At 33.1% G+C, this 16,898-nt stretch overlaps 1 protein-coding gene across 2 annotated transcripts; it reads left to right on the plus strand.

Annotated features, from left to right (window-relative positions):
* Positions 1-1,722: 1,722 nt before the first annotated feature.
* Positions 1,723-9,919, plus strand: LOC140750737 (uncharacterized). Of its 2 annotated transcripts, XM_073084437.1 has the most exons (3): positions 1,723-3,850; positions 3,940-4,809; positions 4,901-9,919. In XM_073084437.1, exons 2-3 carry the CDS (start codon positions 4,604-4,606, stop codon positions 8,580-8,582), a joined length of 3,888 nt encoding a protein of 1,295 aa, XP_072940538.1. In that variant the 5' UTR covers positions 1,723-3,850; positions 3,940-4,603; the 3' UTR covers positions 8,583-9,919. The 2 variants fall into 2 exon arrangements, with proteins under 2 accessions (XP_072940538.1, XP_072940537.1); XM_073084436.1 differs by having other exon boundaries at positions 1,723-4,809.
* The last annotated feature ends 6,979 nt before the right edge of the window (positions 9,920-16,898 follow it).

Raw genomic sequence — 16,898 nt, forward strand, 5'->3', positions numbered from 1 at the left:
AAAAGGTTACATTTTCTTGTTAAGAGCGAGTAATCTTTACTCTTCTATGGTATTAACTTTAACTTAACGATCTTAGGTAGGAATCTATGTAATCTTATCTGGGGTTGATTACATTTATCCATAAGTGGCAGTGCCCACTTACACTTACTTAGTGTAAAAAGTGATAATCTACTATTTTTAATTAACATACCTGTGATTTTTCAAAGTTAGGAACGTATTTAAATTTACTCATCGTTTGCTATGAAGGAAAACATAATGACGAAACTTACAAGCCTAAGAGTTTCCTAAAGTAAGTTCTTAAAGGTGTGTGAAGTCTACCAGTTCGCACTTACATCAATTCATCGACATTGTCATTCCAAGAGAGTCCCGTGCCCATCAGTGGGACAGTAATGGTTTGACAACAACGTCGAGATGCCTTTTGACCTATTATGTATAAGGAATAACGATTTCCATTACTTTTATGACTTATGGCACACTTCTACTTAAAATAGCTAATACAATTTGTATTTAAATGTTCTTTGGAATTCTGTAAAAACAAGTGCCAACTTTATTTTTTATTGCATGTGTTTGCAAAGGGACCTTGAATTTATGTATTCTTAAACATTACGCACTCCTCATGTCGCACTTGGTTTTGTTACCATCCTGGTATGCGTTTTATTTTAATAAGTACTTATTTACGAAAATGTTCATTTTGCCCATACAAATTCCAATCAGCGCCCCTAGCGGATTGTGTCAGAACTTGCAAATAGTATGGGTCAATACGTAAACAAATACCAAAAAACGTCATATTTGTCAAAACTTGAAAACCTGGTAAGGGTACAGGTATGCGTTTTATTTTAATAAGTACTTATTTACGAAAATGTTCATTAAATTTAATTTTAGGTTAGTCGTTTCGGGATACCTAAAATTACTTTTCTTTAAAAAGATATATATGACACAAACGAAGTTCATATATGAAGCAATTAATATAACCTTATATGTTTACACTATACATAATGCCGGGTAGACTATATAGTACGTCAAAGAAATAGATATACATAATACATAAGGAATAATTACATATACGAAATGAAAAAGACCATATCCTTTCAGGTGAAAGACCTTATGGGTAAGGCTAATATATTTTCAAGTACAGGACTATTTTATTGACATACGTATTCATGGTTCAAAGCTCATGGCAGTCCATTAATCAAGGGATCCGAGATGCGAATTGAAGGCACGCATCTCAAATTTTTCTGTTTCTCAAATCTGCGTAATAAAAATTAATGATCAGTTAATCATCTACGTATGTTGAAGGAAACATCGTAAAGAAATCTGCACACCTAAAAGTTCTTTTAAAAAAGGCGTTTTCAAGGGAGTGTGAAATCTATCAACTCGCACTAGGCCAGCACCGTGAAATACGGTCTAAACCCTTAACACTTTGAGAGGAGACCCGCGCGCAGAAGTGGAACAGTAGTGGGTTGACGATGTATTTTAGTGTAATTAACAACAGATAATTGCTATAGACCTTTCTAGTATTATGAAATAATTATTACGAATATGCTGATAATTAAACATCATCATAGTACTGTCATTAACTTTATGTTATTGGCTGTCGAAAAACTTATAAACAAAACTCATTTTTTATCTCTTGAACCTCGTAATCAAATAATTACGGGTCTGCTTACACACGGTCAAGTATCGGTTTCACGTTAGTTTGAATACTCTACTAGCCTTGACAGTAGTAGGGATTCACCGGTTCTGGGGCACCGATTTTCCCCCCTCCCCTCTCTATTCACCGGTTGTGGGGCACCGACTTTTCCCCCTCGCTTCCCCGTCCCCCCGCTGCCCTGTTTGCCACGATCGAGGGGCGAGCCCGGCTAAAAAAAAAAAAAAAAAAAAAAAAAAAAAAAAAAGTTTGGTGTCAAAATGGGGGTTTCCGACCACGCCCGATCGATTGCACGCATTTATTTTACGCTATCTCCTTTGCTTACGAAGTTAGCTTTTATGAATAACGACCTCTAATTCATTATCTAATCACCTCCTTATCTCATTAAGCTCGCTATGTCCATATAACAATACGGACCTTACTTATCTAATCACCACTCGCTGTCCTCACAACATAATAGGGTCATTATCACTGTGTCGTTAATGATGGGGGTATGCGCATGGTAATGCAATAAAAAAAAACTTCGTATTGACATTGTTTATTATTTCCAAAACAACCTTTTGAACAATTGCGATACTACAATATCGTTTATCAATTTATCCTCACAAAACAGGCTTAAAAAATCTCTGAGTGTATTTCCATAATACATGTAATGCAAGTATGTAAGACTATATTCTCCACAAACTGAAGACCAATCAAGTTGTATTCTATATCTATTAAAATCCCAATGCTTTGCGTTCCTTCTGAAAAAGGCTTTGTGATGGCCTGTTGGTGGTCGGCCATATGAATCAAAATACCCACCGATGCCATTTCTGTCTATGTACATGCCTACCCAGTGAGAGCCTGGTTCACTGTCAGGGTCCAAATTACTTATCAAGTACATTGGAGTCTTAACGTATAGCGGTAATCGGTTTGCTGCATAGACATTGTTTTTCAAGCTACAATGAATTTTACTTAAATGCTTCTGAATCTCGATTGTATCCATTGTGCATGCCTACTTATCGATACCTCTGATAGGTACAATACACTATTTACAAATGCAGAGCAAAATTATCCAAACCTTATATTTAAAGGGACGCAATATGGTTTAACTCGAATGAAAGACTTCAAATAGGTATAATATATTACATTTATTAGGCTTTTACTTACATCTAAGTATATAAATTTATCTTAACTACTGTAGTCGACGGTTACATTTCGGTTCTTATCAATTTCAATAACGTTATCAAACTCTGCATACACTATACAGTTAATAGTTTCGGTTAGAGTTGATTCAAACCGAACTTCTACCCTTACACTGCCATGCTTTATAAGATTCCAATGAGTCATGGAATTTGATGACAAATCAGGAGTTAGGTCAAACGCTAATAGGCAGTAACCTTTTGCATATTGCTCCCTAGATATTCCATTACCTTCATTTAGAAAATGTATACCAGTCCCCGAAAATAAAGTGTGATAGGCTGCAGTAAAAATATCATTCTCGAATGATGGTTGCAATGCTTTTGAAGGTATTTGTTGGCCATCAATATATAAACAAAATGTGTTCATAGCATAGTTTTCAAAATTGAATGGATTTTTAGTAAGACTTCCATTGAATGCTGTGTTGTTTACAAATCCAACTATACATCTTTTAGGTACTTGCCCCAGAAAAATGTTGTCAAGAGTCTTTCCCTGAACCCCTGATGGTATAGTTAAAACTTTGACTTCAGCTCGAGTAATAGGATATTTTGCTGTAGTAGAGGCTAAGACTTTTTGATGTGCGAGGAGTACAGTTGGATTTATTCGTGCTCTACGAACAATAAGAGTTGCATCCGTAATGCATACTTTACATTTTATATCACTTCGTAAGTTGGATTTATTCGTGCTCTACGAACAATAAGAGTTGCATCCGTAATGCATAATTCACATTTTAAATAACTCCGGGCACTGATAAGGTACTTATCATAATGAAAGGAAACTTGTTCGTACTTGTTTGTTGGCCCATTAGGATATGGTGAATCAATAGCATTGGAACTTTGACCGATGATAAGGTAATAGGATGTAGTTATCTCGGGTGGTTACAATAACCAAATATATTTAGACGCTGATAAGTGAGTGCTTATAAGCAGGAAGGGAGGAGTATGCTCTCATAGTTCGTTTGGTGAAGTAACAGTGAACAGTTTGGTTTGTGAAGTGTAGTGCATCCAAGTGTCAACAATGGAGGTAAGTAAGTCTTGATAATATTGAATTGATTTGTGTCACTTTCCAATATCATTTCATTTGACACTAACTTTGCCTTTGTGTTGTTTTAGAATATATATGAAGCAAATACATTTAAACAATATTATTGCACGCTATCTGACGAGGAAGACATATCTCAAGAAACAAAGAAATCAAAAATTTTAAAAAGAAATAATTCGAATGATAACTTGGACTCAATATTCGAATTGCCAAAGACAAAAATTAGAAAACTTTCATCAACCGTATCTAGAGCTCAACGAGATGGTGGAACAGTGTATATAACTACTAACAGAGATGATGAAGCACATTCGTCACATTTAATAAAAATAGATATTTATGATTTAAATAAATTATCCAACGTGCCACAGTCTCAACATTGGAAACATGCATCCCTAAGAATCAAATATTACACAGACGAAAACAGTTCAACATATAAAGAAATGAATAATGTTATATACAAAATGTGCACAGATATTTCGAAAACAGAGAGTAGTAAGAAATACTCATTTAACAATAAATAATTAGTTAATGACCTAATCATACTTTTAAAATATTTATTTATGGTATAATAACTATTAAGTGAGGGTTGATTGTCATGCTAATTATTTTGTTTTGATGTATAATTACTTGCTAAGTATATAAGAAGAAAGTGCCATTTTCATATCATTACCAGTTGGTTTACAACTTCATACACGTATAAACGACCTCCTCTGTAACCCTGTTCTACACATCATAATGGATAGTTTCCAAAAAATTTATACAACTGTTTTCGTCGATGAAAGTCAAATTGAAGAAGAACTTGCAAAAGTTTGTGAAGAAATAGAAATTAACAATGAACTCATCGATATATGCAGACAAGTCGAAAGTGCAATCATAAATCAAAGTAGTCAACACGATAAAGAATCGCTTCAGACTTCCTGCTTGCTTGAAAATCCTACTAAGTATGTATATTTTTTTTTTTCTACATGCATTTCTTTCTATATTACATTATTTAAATCTTGAAATATAAATACATTTTTTTTTTTTTCATAGTCAACACCAACAAGTCGGAGGTGCAATGAAGAGAAGCAGCTATGACATCGACAGTCCGAAGGCCAAGAGGATAAAAGTTAATGAAGGTGCTTCAACGTCATCTGATATCAACCTCACAGACAATGGAAAGGTTATGTGTGATGTTTGTCAACGACTTGTAAGTAAAAGATATTTTGCCAACCACATAAAAAGTAACATTCACAAAAATAATATTTTTAAATCTCATAGTACTCAAGCTAATGTTTCAGTAATCGAATCAGCTTTCGGTCAGCGAATAATTTCATACAGAATCAAAAGTAAATTAAATGAATCAGTAGATACACTTAAAACGCCCGAATTATTTTTTAATTCAATAAAAGATAATATTTGTTCATTGATCGAAGAGTCCATTAAAATGCACATTTTGTTTAAGATCAATTTTATACTACATGCAAATTTTACACAGCAAACCAAAGATCTTACAAACACATTCGATTTTCAAACATGTAATTATACTGTTTCTCAAGGTGATGACTTAAATATTTTTTTTTCATCATTAATTGAGACGTTATCAAATAAAATCAGTTCATTCGAGAAAAAAGATAGCGGTTGGAGTTTAACGCAAATCAAACATTTAGAAATGAATATAAATAAATTCAACCCACTACGTGGCACTTCGTATATAGACCTACCTCATGACATTAAAGTAAGAAAAGCCGTTATTAATGTGCAAAACGCTGACAATATGTGTTTTAAATGGGCATTGCTTTCCGCCTTATATCCTACTACTAGTAAAAGTAATAGAGTTTCATCGTACAGCATGCATTCAAACAAACTAAACTTCAATGGCATCTCCTTTCCAGTAAAGCTTTCGGATGTACCAAAAATTGAAAAATTGAATAATATAAGTATTAACATATTTGGATTAGAATATAATCGGGAGAAAAAAATTCATGATGTAATTGGACCATTAATAATGACTAAATTTCGTAAAAGTGTACATATTAATTTGTTATACCTTAAGAAAGGTTTAAACGCTCATTTTTGTTATATCAAAAATATGTCGCGATTGGTGAGTAAACAAATTTCTAACCAAGAGCATGCAATTTTCTTATGTGATGGATGTTTATTACATTTTCCAACTCAACAGCGATTAGATGATCATCAGGAAAATGATTGCGCTCATATTAAAACCAATATACCAGATGGTACTAAAACATTGAAAGACTGGTTCGGAAAACCAGCGGCAAATAATAAAATAAAATTTGAGAATTTTAACAACAAACTAAAATTACCCTTTGTTATATATGCTGACTTTGAAGCATTTTTAAAACCAATAAATGTATGTTCTAATGATCCGTCTAGGTCTTACACAGAAAATATTCAAAAGCATGATGTGTATAGTTTCGGTTATTATATAAAATGTTCGTATGATGATACTTTATCAAAATTCGAAACATATAGTGGGCCAGATTGCGCAACAGAGTTTATGAAACGTTTATATGAAGATTTAAAATTAATATGTACAAAAAATATTTTTCAAATGAGGCCTAAGCCTTTATCTAGTGATGATGAAAATAATTTATTATCGGAATCTAAAATTTGTCATGTATGTGAAACGAATTTGAACGAAGATAAACATTTCGATTTTGACTTTCATACTGGCACTATTAGAGGTGTAGTTCATGAAATCTGTTTAAAAAAATTTAAGACTCCGCGTTATATTCCAGTATTCCTACATAATCTGAGTCATTATGATGCACATTTTATTGTTCATGCCCTAAATTTTGTCGATGGAGAAGTAAAAATAATTCCGCAAAATAAAGAGAGGTACATTTCTTTTTCAAAAACATTAACAGTAAATAATAATCAGATAAGTCTAAGATTTGTAGATTCATATAAATTTTTATCTTGCAGTCTAGATCAATTAGCTAAAAATCTTAGTGATGAACAATTTCATGATTTAAAAAGAAACTTCCCTTGCAATGACGACTTTACCAAATTAAGGAGAAAAGGAATTTATCCCTACGAATTCATGACTTCTTATGATTCATTAAAACTCAAGTCACTTCCAACTCAAAGTGAGTTCTATAGCTCGTTAACAGATTCAAATGTCTCCGATGATGATTATAATCGTGCAAATGAAATTTGGAAACATTTTCGTTGTCAAAATATGTTAGATTACTCAAACTTATATCTTAAAACTGATGTATTGCTCTTGACTGACGTTTTTGAAAACTTCAGAGAGCTTTGTATTAAGACTTATGGGTTAGATCCCGCTCACTACTACACTGCTCCAGGGTTAAGTTGGGATGCAATGTTGAAGTATACAAAAATTGAATTAGATCTATTGATGGATTACGAACAAATAGCATTTTTTAAGGCCGGTATCAGAGGTGGTGTATCTCAATGCAGCAATCGTTATGCAAAAGCAAACAATCAATTCATGGAAGATTACGATAAAAATGAACCTCAATCATATTTAATATACTTGGATGCTAATAATTTGTATGGTTGGGCTATGTCTCAATATCTACCCACTGGAGACTTTGAATGGGTAAACCCTGAAACAAACTTTAATGTATCCGATACATCAAATATTGGTTACGTTTTGGAAGTTGATTTAAAATATCCTGATGATCTCCACGACTTGCATTCTGACTTACCACTATGTCCTGAAAATATATGCATTGGTAATTCAAAAGATATAAAATTAATTTCAAATCTAAACGATAAAATTAAATATAAAATACATTACAAAAACCTTAAACAATGTCTTAGTATGGGAATGAAGGTAACTAAAATACACAGGATACTAAAGTTTAAACAAAGTCCTTGGTTAGAGAAATATATAGATTTAAACACAAACATGCGGACATTAGCAAAGTCTGTTTTTGAAAAAGATTTCTATAAATTAATGAATAATTCAGTATTTGGAAAAACTATGGAGAATATAGAAAAAAGAGTAAATGTTAAGTTGTTAACACATTGGGAAAATAGAGGTAAAATTTTAGGTGTCAACGACTACATTGCAAGGCCAGATTTTAAAAATTTAAGTATATTCACATCAGACCTAGTGGCAGTACAAATGCTAAAGTGTAAACTTAATTATAATAAACCAATATATTTAGGATTTTGTATTTTAGATATTTCAAAGACCCTTATGTATGAATTCCATTACAACTACATGATTCCTAAGTTTCAAAACAAAAATAAATTATTGTATACGGATACAGACAGTTTAATTTACCAAATATTTACAAACAACTTTTATGAAGATATAAAACCTGACCTTAAGATGCATTTCGATTCTTCTGATTATCCATCTGACAATATTTATGGGTATCCACAAGTTAACAAAAAGAAAATAGGTTTTTTCAAAGACGAAAATAATGGAAAAATATTTAGAGAATTTGTGGGTCTAAGATCTAAAATGTATGCAATAGATGTTGAAAACAAATTTGTTGCAAAGGCTAAAGGCGTTAATAAAAGTGTTACAAAAAATATGCAAATGCATAACTATAAGGCATGTCTTTTCGAGAAAAATATTCAATTCGGAGCAATGTTAAGATTTAAATCAATCAAACATAAAATTTATACACAAAAAATAAATAAAAAATGTTTATCATACAGCGACACTAAGAGGCATATTTTGCCTAATGGTATTGACACATTAGCTTGGGGTCATTACAAACTTAGATAACAACGGTGAAATATTGGTTTACTTGCAAATATGTTTAATGTAATTCTTTGAACTATATATTATCTTAATTGTGTTTATAAATGTGTATGTCTAGTTTATAATTGTTAGTTTGGTAATGTATTTCAATGTTTGTTCCTGTAAACCATTTCATGTATGTGTTCTAGTTTTAAGACAAATTATACTTGATTATTATAAATGTATATTGTTCATTAAATTATCTTCATTGTTAAATAAAACGTTGTGCAGTCAACTTGTTTTAAAAATGTTTCATTTCATTCATCCCTTTACTGCAATAGTTGCTGGTCCAAGTGGATGTGGAAAGTCACAATTCGTTACAAACTTCTTGAAATATGTAAAAGATATTTGTAGTACAAGTTTCGATCAAGTTACATGGTGTTTTGATGAAATGCAACCTTTATACAACTTGAAACTTGTTAATTACCATCAAGGTATGCCAGATCTTAGTATGTTTGATGGGAAAGGTCCCCAGCTTGTTATCATCGATGATCTTATGAGAGAATCGGATGGCCGCATCGTTGACATTTTTACAAAAGGAAGTCATCATAGAAATTTGAGTGTGTTTTATATAACTCAAAATTTGTTTCATCAAGGTAGAGGTCAGAGGGACATTTCCTTAAACTCGAGTTATATAATATATTTTAAAAATCCACGTGATAAAACACAGATTCGACACTTAGCGAGACAAGTATCACCTGAAAATACTAAATTCATGGAAGATTCTTATAAAGATGCAACGACAGAACCTCATGGATATTTAATGATAGATTTAAAACAAAATACTAGTGATATATGTAGATTAAAAACAAAAATATTCCCTTCTGACTGTTACTGTACTGTATACTTACCTACAAAGGGGTTTAAATATGCAAAGCAACAAGAAATTTCCGTCATTTATTAATAATGTCTCGAACCTTGAAGACACATAAAAAGTTTTTAGAAGCTCTTCATATTCTTAAACCAAAATACCAAAAAGCACTCTTAAAATCCTGCAACGAACAAGAGATAAATTGTATTTGTGAATGTATCTATAACGTTTTACAAGGTAAAGTACAACTCCCAGAAAATGAGAAGAATAAATTAAAGAAATACAAACACTTACTTCGACAACTGGTGCGTAAAACTACAAACAAAGTCCGTAAAAATATTATAATTCAAAAAGGGGGATCATTTTTACCAATAATATTAGGTTCAGTTCTGAGTGCACTAGTAAATACCCTAACATGAACATGGAACACGCTAAGAAAATGTTACTTATAGATCCAGGTATAATAGAAAAAATTAATCAACAAACAATGTTAGACAGTCCCATGTCTAGACTGGATGCTGAAATGCAAAATATATTAAAAAGTAATATTGAAGATAGAGAAAAGTGTATTCTCTATTTACAAATTTTACAAAGGTACCTACACCATACTCAAGAAGACCGAAAACCTTATGAGTTACCTATTGTTACTAATTTTTCTGATGTTAATACTGGTGATACAGATAATATCAAAATGAAAATTGATAATAATAAACTGGAATTAGATACGAATAATAAATTTAATTTAAAGAAAGATTTTAGTGATATAAAACTACAGGAAGAAGCTAAGACTAATATAGTTGCTGAACAGACTCCAAAGCGAACAACAGTTGATATAAATGAACACGAAAAGGTTAACTCACCAACGTATACACCGAAACAAATATTGAGAGTGATACCTAAAACATATTTAAAGAAAGGTGAGCTGTTGCTAGGTCTCTTGTCTGATCACAAGGATAAAATTAATTGGGATGGCGAGGGTACTGTATTCATAGACAAAGTTAAAATTCCTGGAAGTAACATCATAGACTTGGTGAGTGATTTTATTAGACCAAGTAGAAAAATTGATCCAGTAGGATGGCAACAATTTGCAACTTTATTGAAAGATATCAATACACCAGTTACCTACCTTGGTAATACTAAAAGAACTGGCTTTATAACTCAGCTAATATTAGATGAGCATAAGAACTTTACACCTCGAAAAGATCCGAATTCAACACCAACTAGTACTGAAAGAGAAAAAGTAAAACCCAAGAAAAAATTAGTCTGGGAGAAATGGAGCCCTTATTAGAAATAAATAGTATTTATTATAACCCTTCTCATCCTGCTGCATTCGGTAGTATTAATAAATTAGCCAAAGCTATGAAAGGTAAAATGAAAAGAGAAGATGTAAAAGATTGGCTACGCTCACAAGAAACATACACATTACATAAACCTGTAACAAGAAGGTTTTCCCGTAACAAATACATACTGTCAAATTTCAATATTCTTTGGCAAGCGGATTTAAGTGATTTGAGAACATATTCTAAGTACAATGATGGATTTAACTTTATTCTTTGTGTAATTGATGTATTTAGCAAATATGCATTTGTAAGAGCTATGAAAAATAAAAATTCATTTAATATTAAAGAATGTTTTGAAAGTATTTTCATTGAAGCTAATGCAACACCCATACATATTCAGTCTGATAAGGGTACAGAATTTATTTCCAAAGATGTGCAAAGTTATTTAAAAAGTAAAAATATAAATTACTATACTACTAATAATCCCGATATTAAAGCAAGTATTGTTGAAAGATTTCAAAGAACCCTCAAAATGAAGATGTGGCGTTATTTTACACACAATAATACTTATAAATATATTGATGTTTTACAAGACTTGGTATATGCATATAATCATAGTTATCATTCAAGTATTAAAATGTGCCCCTGTGATGTTAACTCACATAATATTATGACTGTATGGAATAATTTATATGATAGAGATAAGAAACAAACAGAAGCAACAACACAATTACCTAACTTCCACATCGGTGACTATGTAAGAATAACCAAGTATAAGCATATATTTCAAAAAGGATATGAATCTAATTGGAGTGATGAAATATTTATTATATCCTCAATTATAGATCGGTCTCCATGGGTTGTATACACTTTGAAAGACTTACAAAATGAAACAATAAGTGGGACTTTCTATGAAAAGGAGTTACAAAAGGTATCTTATAATCCTACCTCAAGTTATAAAATAGATAAAATAATCAGTACGCGATATTCTGGTGTCAGAAAGCAAGTGTTGGTGAAGTGGAAAGGTTATCCAGATAAATTTAATAGCTGGGTGTTGGCCTCTGAATTAGAAAAAATATGATGAAAGAAAGTTTCTATTTAACATTGCTAAGTAACAGTTCTATGGAGTACTTTCCTGATAACAAAACAACGAAGTTTTCAACAAAATTACCAAAATCCTTAACGCTAGATGGGGAATGGTCAGTTGGAGTTGCCGAATTTCAATATCCATGTACCATGTTTACTGTACAAGAACATGAAAATATTATATATATTACAAAATCCATGACCATGCCAGGCGATCAAATACCATCCTTAGTATATTACAAGACTCATATTCCAGCGACGAATTATGACAACATAGATCATATTTTGGTAGCTTTAAATAATACAAAGGAAAATATAAAATTTCGTTATGATGAAGTATCAAAATTAGTTTGTGTTTCTGTTACCGATAAATCAATAAGATCAGTGAAGCTATCTCCTAAGCTGTCGTTTCAACTTGGGTTTGAACCTGACAGGAATCTCATTGAAAGAAACACAGGAAAGTGTCCTGCAAATTTACATTTAGGTCTACCATCACAATTATTTGTATATTGCGATATAGTTGAACCACAGATAGTAGGTGACGTCATGACTCCTTTACTAAGAATTATACCATTAGATCCAATGAAATATATTTATGGGGCGAATAAAATGCATGTTTTTTCACCTCCTCACTATTTACCAATCATGCGACGAGAATTTGACACTATTGAAATAGATATAAGGTCAACCACTGGTCAAAAGATACCATTTCAATTTGGAACTGTGTGTATCAAACTTCACTTTAAAAAACACAACAATGTTTTCTCATAATAATAATAATAATAATAATAATATGACTTGCCCCTACGAACATTATTATTCCCATCAAGCTGGTTCTGGTATTGGAGTAATATATAAAGGAGCCGCGTTTCAACGTGGTCATGGCATTGGCAGTTTTTTAGGAGGCTTGTTTAGATCAGTTTTACCTTTGCTTTCAAGGGGTGCTAGAGTTATAGGAAAAGAAGCACTAGGCGCTGGAGTTGGTATTTTGTCGGACTTAGTGAATGCACGACCCATGGAGGATTCAATAAAATCTCGCCTCAAGGACGCTAGTTCCAATTTAAAACGAAAAGTTGATGAAAAAATTGATAGAATAAACATGTCTGGATCGGGGTATATAACGAAGAGAAAGCGTCTTTCCTCACTCAGTGCACGCTCAGCTGCTAAAGTGAAAGCTATTAAAAAATTGGCAGTTTCTCGTGCCAACATAAAAGATATTTTTTCATAACTAATAAATTTAAGGAATTATGTCTTTCTTACATAGTCATTCTTGTGAATGTATAAAGTCTGAACTAGATTTATTTGCATTGCCATCAACACAAACAAGTATTGAAAATGGTATTTGGATTCATTACAAACCAATTTCGTCTCTTGCTGATGATGGACCAATAGAATTTCAAGTACCAGGATCTGGTGACGATTACCTAGATTTATCGCATACGTTAATACATATTAAAGCAAAGATAGTTAACCTAGATTCATCAAAAGTGAGCACACCCACAGTAATAGCACCAATAAATAACTGGTTACACTCACTATTCAGCCAGTTAGATGTATATTTAAATCAAAAACTTGTGTCACCACCTAATAATACATATGCTTACCGTGCTTATTTGGAAACTCTGCTGAACTACTCTCCTGCCGCAAAGAAATCTCATTTGACTTGTGGTCTTTGGTATGAAGATGCAGCTGGTCAAATGAACTCAACAGACAACACAAATCCTGGATTTCTGAAACGACAAAAACTAGCATCTGAAAGTAAAGAAATAGAAATGATTGGACATCTACATGGTGATATATTTAACCAAGAAAAGTTTTTAATTAATGGGGTTCAAATGAGTGTCAAATTAATTCGCTCAAGAGAATCGTTTAATCTGATGGGTTCTTCTACTGATATAAAATGTAAAGTATGCATTACGGATGCAACTCTTATTGTTCGTAGAGCACGAATAAATCCAACTGTACTCCTCGCACATCAAAAAGTCTTAGCCTCTACTACAGCAAAATATCCTATTACTCGAGCTGAAGTCAAAGTTTTAACTATACCATCAGGGGTTCAGGGAAAGACTCTTGACAACATTTTTCTGGGGCAAGTACCTAAAAGATGTATAGTTGGATTTGTAAACAACACAGCATTCAATGGAAGTCTTACTAAAAATCCATTCAATTTTGAAAACTATGCTATGAACACATTTTGTTTATATATTGATGGCCAACAAATACCTTCAAAAGCATTGCAACCATCATTCGAGAATGATATTTTTACTGCAGCCTATCACACTTTATTTTCGGGGACTGGTATACATTTTCTAAATGAAGGTAATGGAATATCTAGGGAGCAATATGCAAAAGGTTACTGCCTATTAGCGTTTGACCTAACTCCTGATTTGTCATCAAATTCCATGACTCATTGGAATCTTATAAAGCATGGCAGTGTAAGGGTAGAAGTTCGGTTTGAATCAACTCTAACCGAAACTATTAACTGTATAGTGTATGCAGAGTTTGATAACGTTATTGAAATTGATAAGAACCGAAATGTAACCGTCGACTACAGTAGTTAAGATAAATTTATATACTTAGATGTAAGTAAAAGCCTAATAAATGTAATATATTATACCTATTTGAAGTCTTTCATTCGAGTTAAACCATATTGCGTCCCTTTAAATATAAGGTTTGGATAATTTTGCTCTGCATTTGTAAATAGTGTATTGTACCTATCAGAGGTATCGATAAGTAGGCATGCACAATGGATACAATCGAGATTCAGAAGCATTTAAGTAAAATTCATTGTAGCTTGAAAAACAATGTCTATGCAGCAAACCGATTACCGCTATACGTTAAGACTCCAATGTACTTGATAAGTAATTTGGACCCTGACAGTGAACCAGGCTCTCACTGGGTAGGCATGTACATAGACAGAAATGGCATCGGTGGGTATTTTGATTCATATGGCCGACCACCAACAGGCCATCACAAAGCCTTTTTCAGAAGGAACGCAAAGCATTGGGATTTTAATAGATATAGAATACAACTTGATTGGTCTTCAGTTTGTGGAGAATATAGTCTTACATACTTGCATTACATGTATTATGGAAATACACTCAGAGATTTTTTAAGCCTGTTTTGTGAGGATAAATTGATAAACGATATTGTAGTATCGCAATTGTTCAAAAGGTTGTTTTGGAAATAATAAACAATGTCAATACGAAGTTTTTTTTTATTGCATTACCATGCGCATACCCCCATCATTAACGACACAGTGATAATGACCCTATTATGTTGTGAGGACAGCGAGTGGTGATTAGATAAGTAAGGTCCGTATTGTTATATGGACATAGCGAGCTTAATGAGATAAGGAGGTGATTAGATAATGAATTAGAGGTCGTTATTCATAAAAGCTAACTTCGTAAGCAAAGGAGATAGCGTAAAATAAATGCGTGCAATCGATCGGGCGTGGTCGGAAACCCCCATTTTGACACCAAACTTTTTTTTTTTTTTTTTTTTTTTTTTTTTTTTTAGCCGGGCTCGCCCCTCGATCGTGGCAAACAGGGCAGCGGGGGGACGGGGAAGCGAGGGGGAAAAGTCGGTGCCCCACAACCGGTGAATAGAGAGGGGAGGGGGGAAAATCGGTGCCCCAGAACCGGTGAATCCCTACTACTCTTGACCTTTATGTCCATCATCATGTAATTATAGTTTGTGAGAAGCTTAATTTTTGATCGTCATTCAATGATTAGAAGTTCCTGTTTTATTACGTTGAATTTTCCAATAACAGTTGTTTTACTCTTTTGTTTACGATCGTTGAGATTTTTTGTACATCTGTAACCAATTCTATTTAGAAAATTGGTTCTACTAACGGATTTGAACCCTATGTGGTTCGACTCCGGTGGCACCACCGCAACAGCAGTGTTAGGCGCTGGTGAGTTCCGTTTTGAAGGGTGTGGTAAGGGAGACATACTTTTTCGAGGCGTTCCAGCTTAGTCCTCAGGGGTAGCGGCGCATCTGTGGGCGACCTCAGGTAGGAATATGTTATCCTATCTGGGGTTGATTACAGATGTCCATGGGCGGCAGTGGCCACTTACCATTAGGTGGACTGCATGCTCATCTGTTACTCCAATATTATAAAAAAATACTAAAGCCAGTCATAGATGTGTTGTTACTCTTGAGAACTATGAGAGTAGGAACTAAAAATTCCAATACATTTTTTACTTAGATTTTTTTTCAATACTCAAAAATATGCAAATATTAAGATGCAATCAAGGAGTTTCTAATTACAGGTAATTAATATGAGTGACATTAAAAATAGTATATCACTATTATTTTTAATGAAATTAGTAACTGTCTTGTCTACCATTACATCTGATTAAAACTAAGTTTTTCTTTCAAAGTAATATTTCACAAATCGATCAAAATATTCTGGATAAACGGTAAAAATGAAAATTGACTACGAAACATACGATACGTTTTATAGTAAGTCTCAAGGGTGGTTACGTATTATAATGTATAAGTTTCATAGTCATAAATGGGTTATATTTACTCTAAGTAGAGATGACTATGGGCACTGCTTAATTGGGACGACAACGGCACGGCACGGCACCGATGCCTTCAGAGTTTCCGTGAATATTGTCAGTGTCGTATAAAGACAGTAATTAAAACAGAAAGAACGTGTACCAACATCTGTATGTAACTAAGCGTGCCACTTGCTTACTTACTGTGACATTTTTATAATATAGAAGTATGCAGTCAACCCGATGGTAAGTGGCTACTGCCGACTCACGTGTAATCAACAATACTGGACATCTGTAATCAATCCCATATAGGACTACATATTCCTACGTGATTTCGGCCGCAGATGCACTGCTACCCCTGAGAACTAAGCTGGAACGCCACGAAAAAGTATGTCTCCCTTACCACACCCCTCAAAACTTAAAAGAAAGGGATTTAATTTATCTAGTGAACAGTTCTCTGGTCCTGTTCTGATAGCTACATTAAAAAAACACAATAACAAACTGTAAAATTTGTTATTTATAAGAGCTTTGTTCTTCCTTTTGATACGCGGAATTCCTTTGGTACACGCAGTACTTACACTTGGGTCGCCTATTTAGATATTAAGACTGGTGCCGTTGC

The sequence above is a fragment of the Epargyreus clarus genome, unplaced genomic scaffold, assembly GCF_041222505.1.
Source record: "Epargyreus clarus isolate Ecla_fem2 unplaced genomic scaffold, WU_Ecla_fem_2.2 ptg000021l, whole genome shotgun sequence".
Classification (NCBI taxonomy): domain Eukaryota; kingdom Metazoa; phylum Arthropoda; class Insecta; order Lepidoptera; family Hesperiidae; genus Epargyreus; species Epargyreus clarus.

Bases quoted from the DNA above. Each gene is read 5' to 3' on its own strand.
- LOC140750737 (XM_073084436.1), top strand. From the start codon at position 4,604: ATGGATAGTTTCCAAAAAATTTATACAACTGTTTTCGTCGATGAAAGT. The intron at 4,810-4,900 runs GTATGTATATTT...TTTTTTTCATAG, and splicing joins TTGCTTGAAAATCCTACTAA to TCAACACCAACAAGTCGGAG.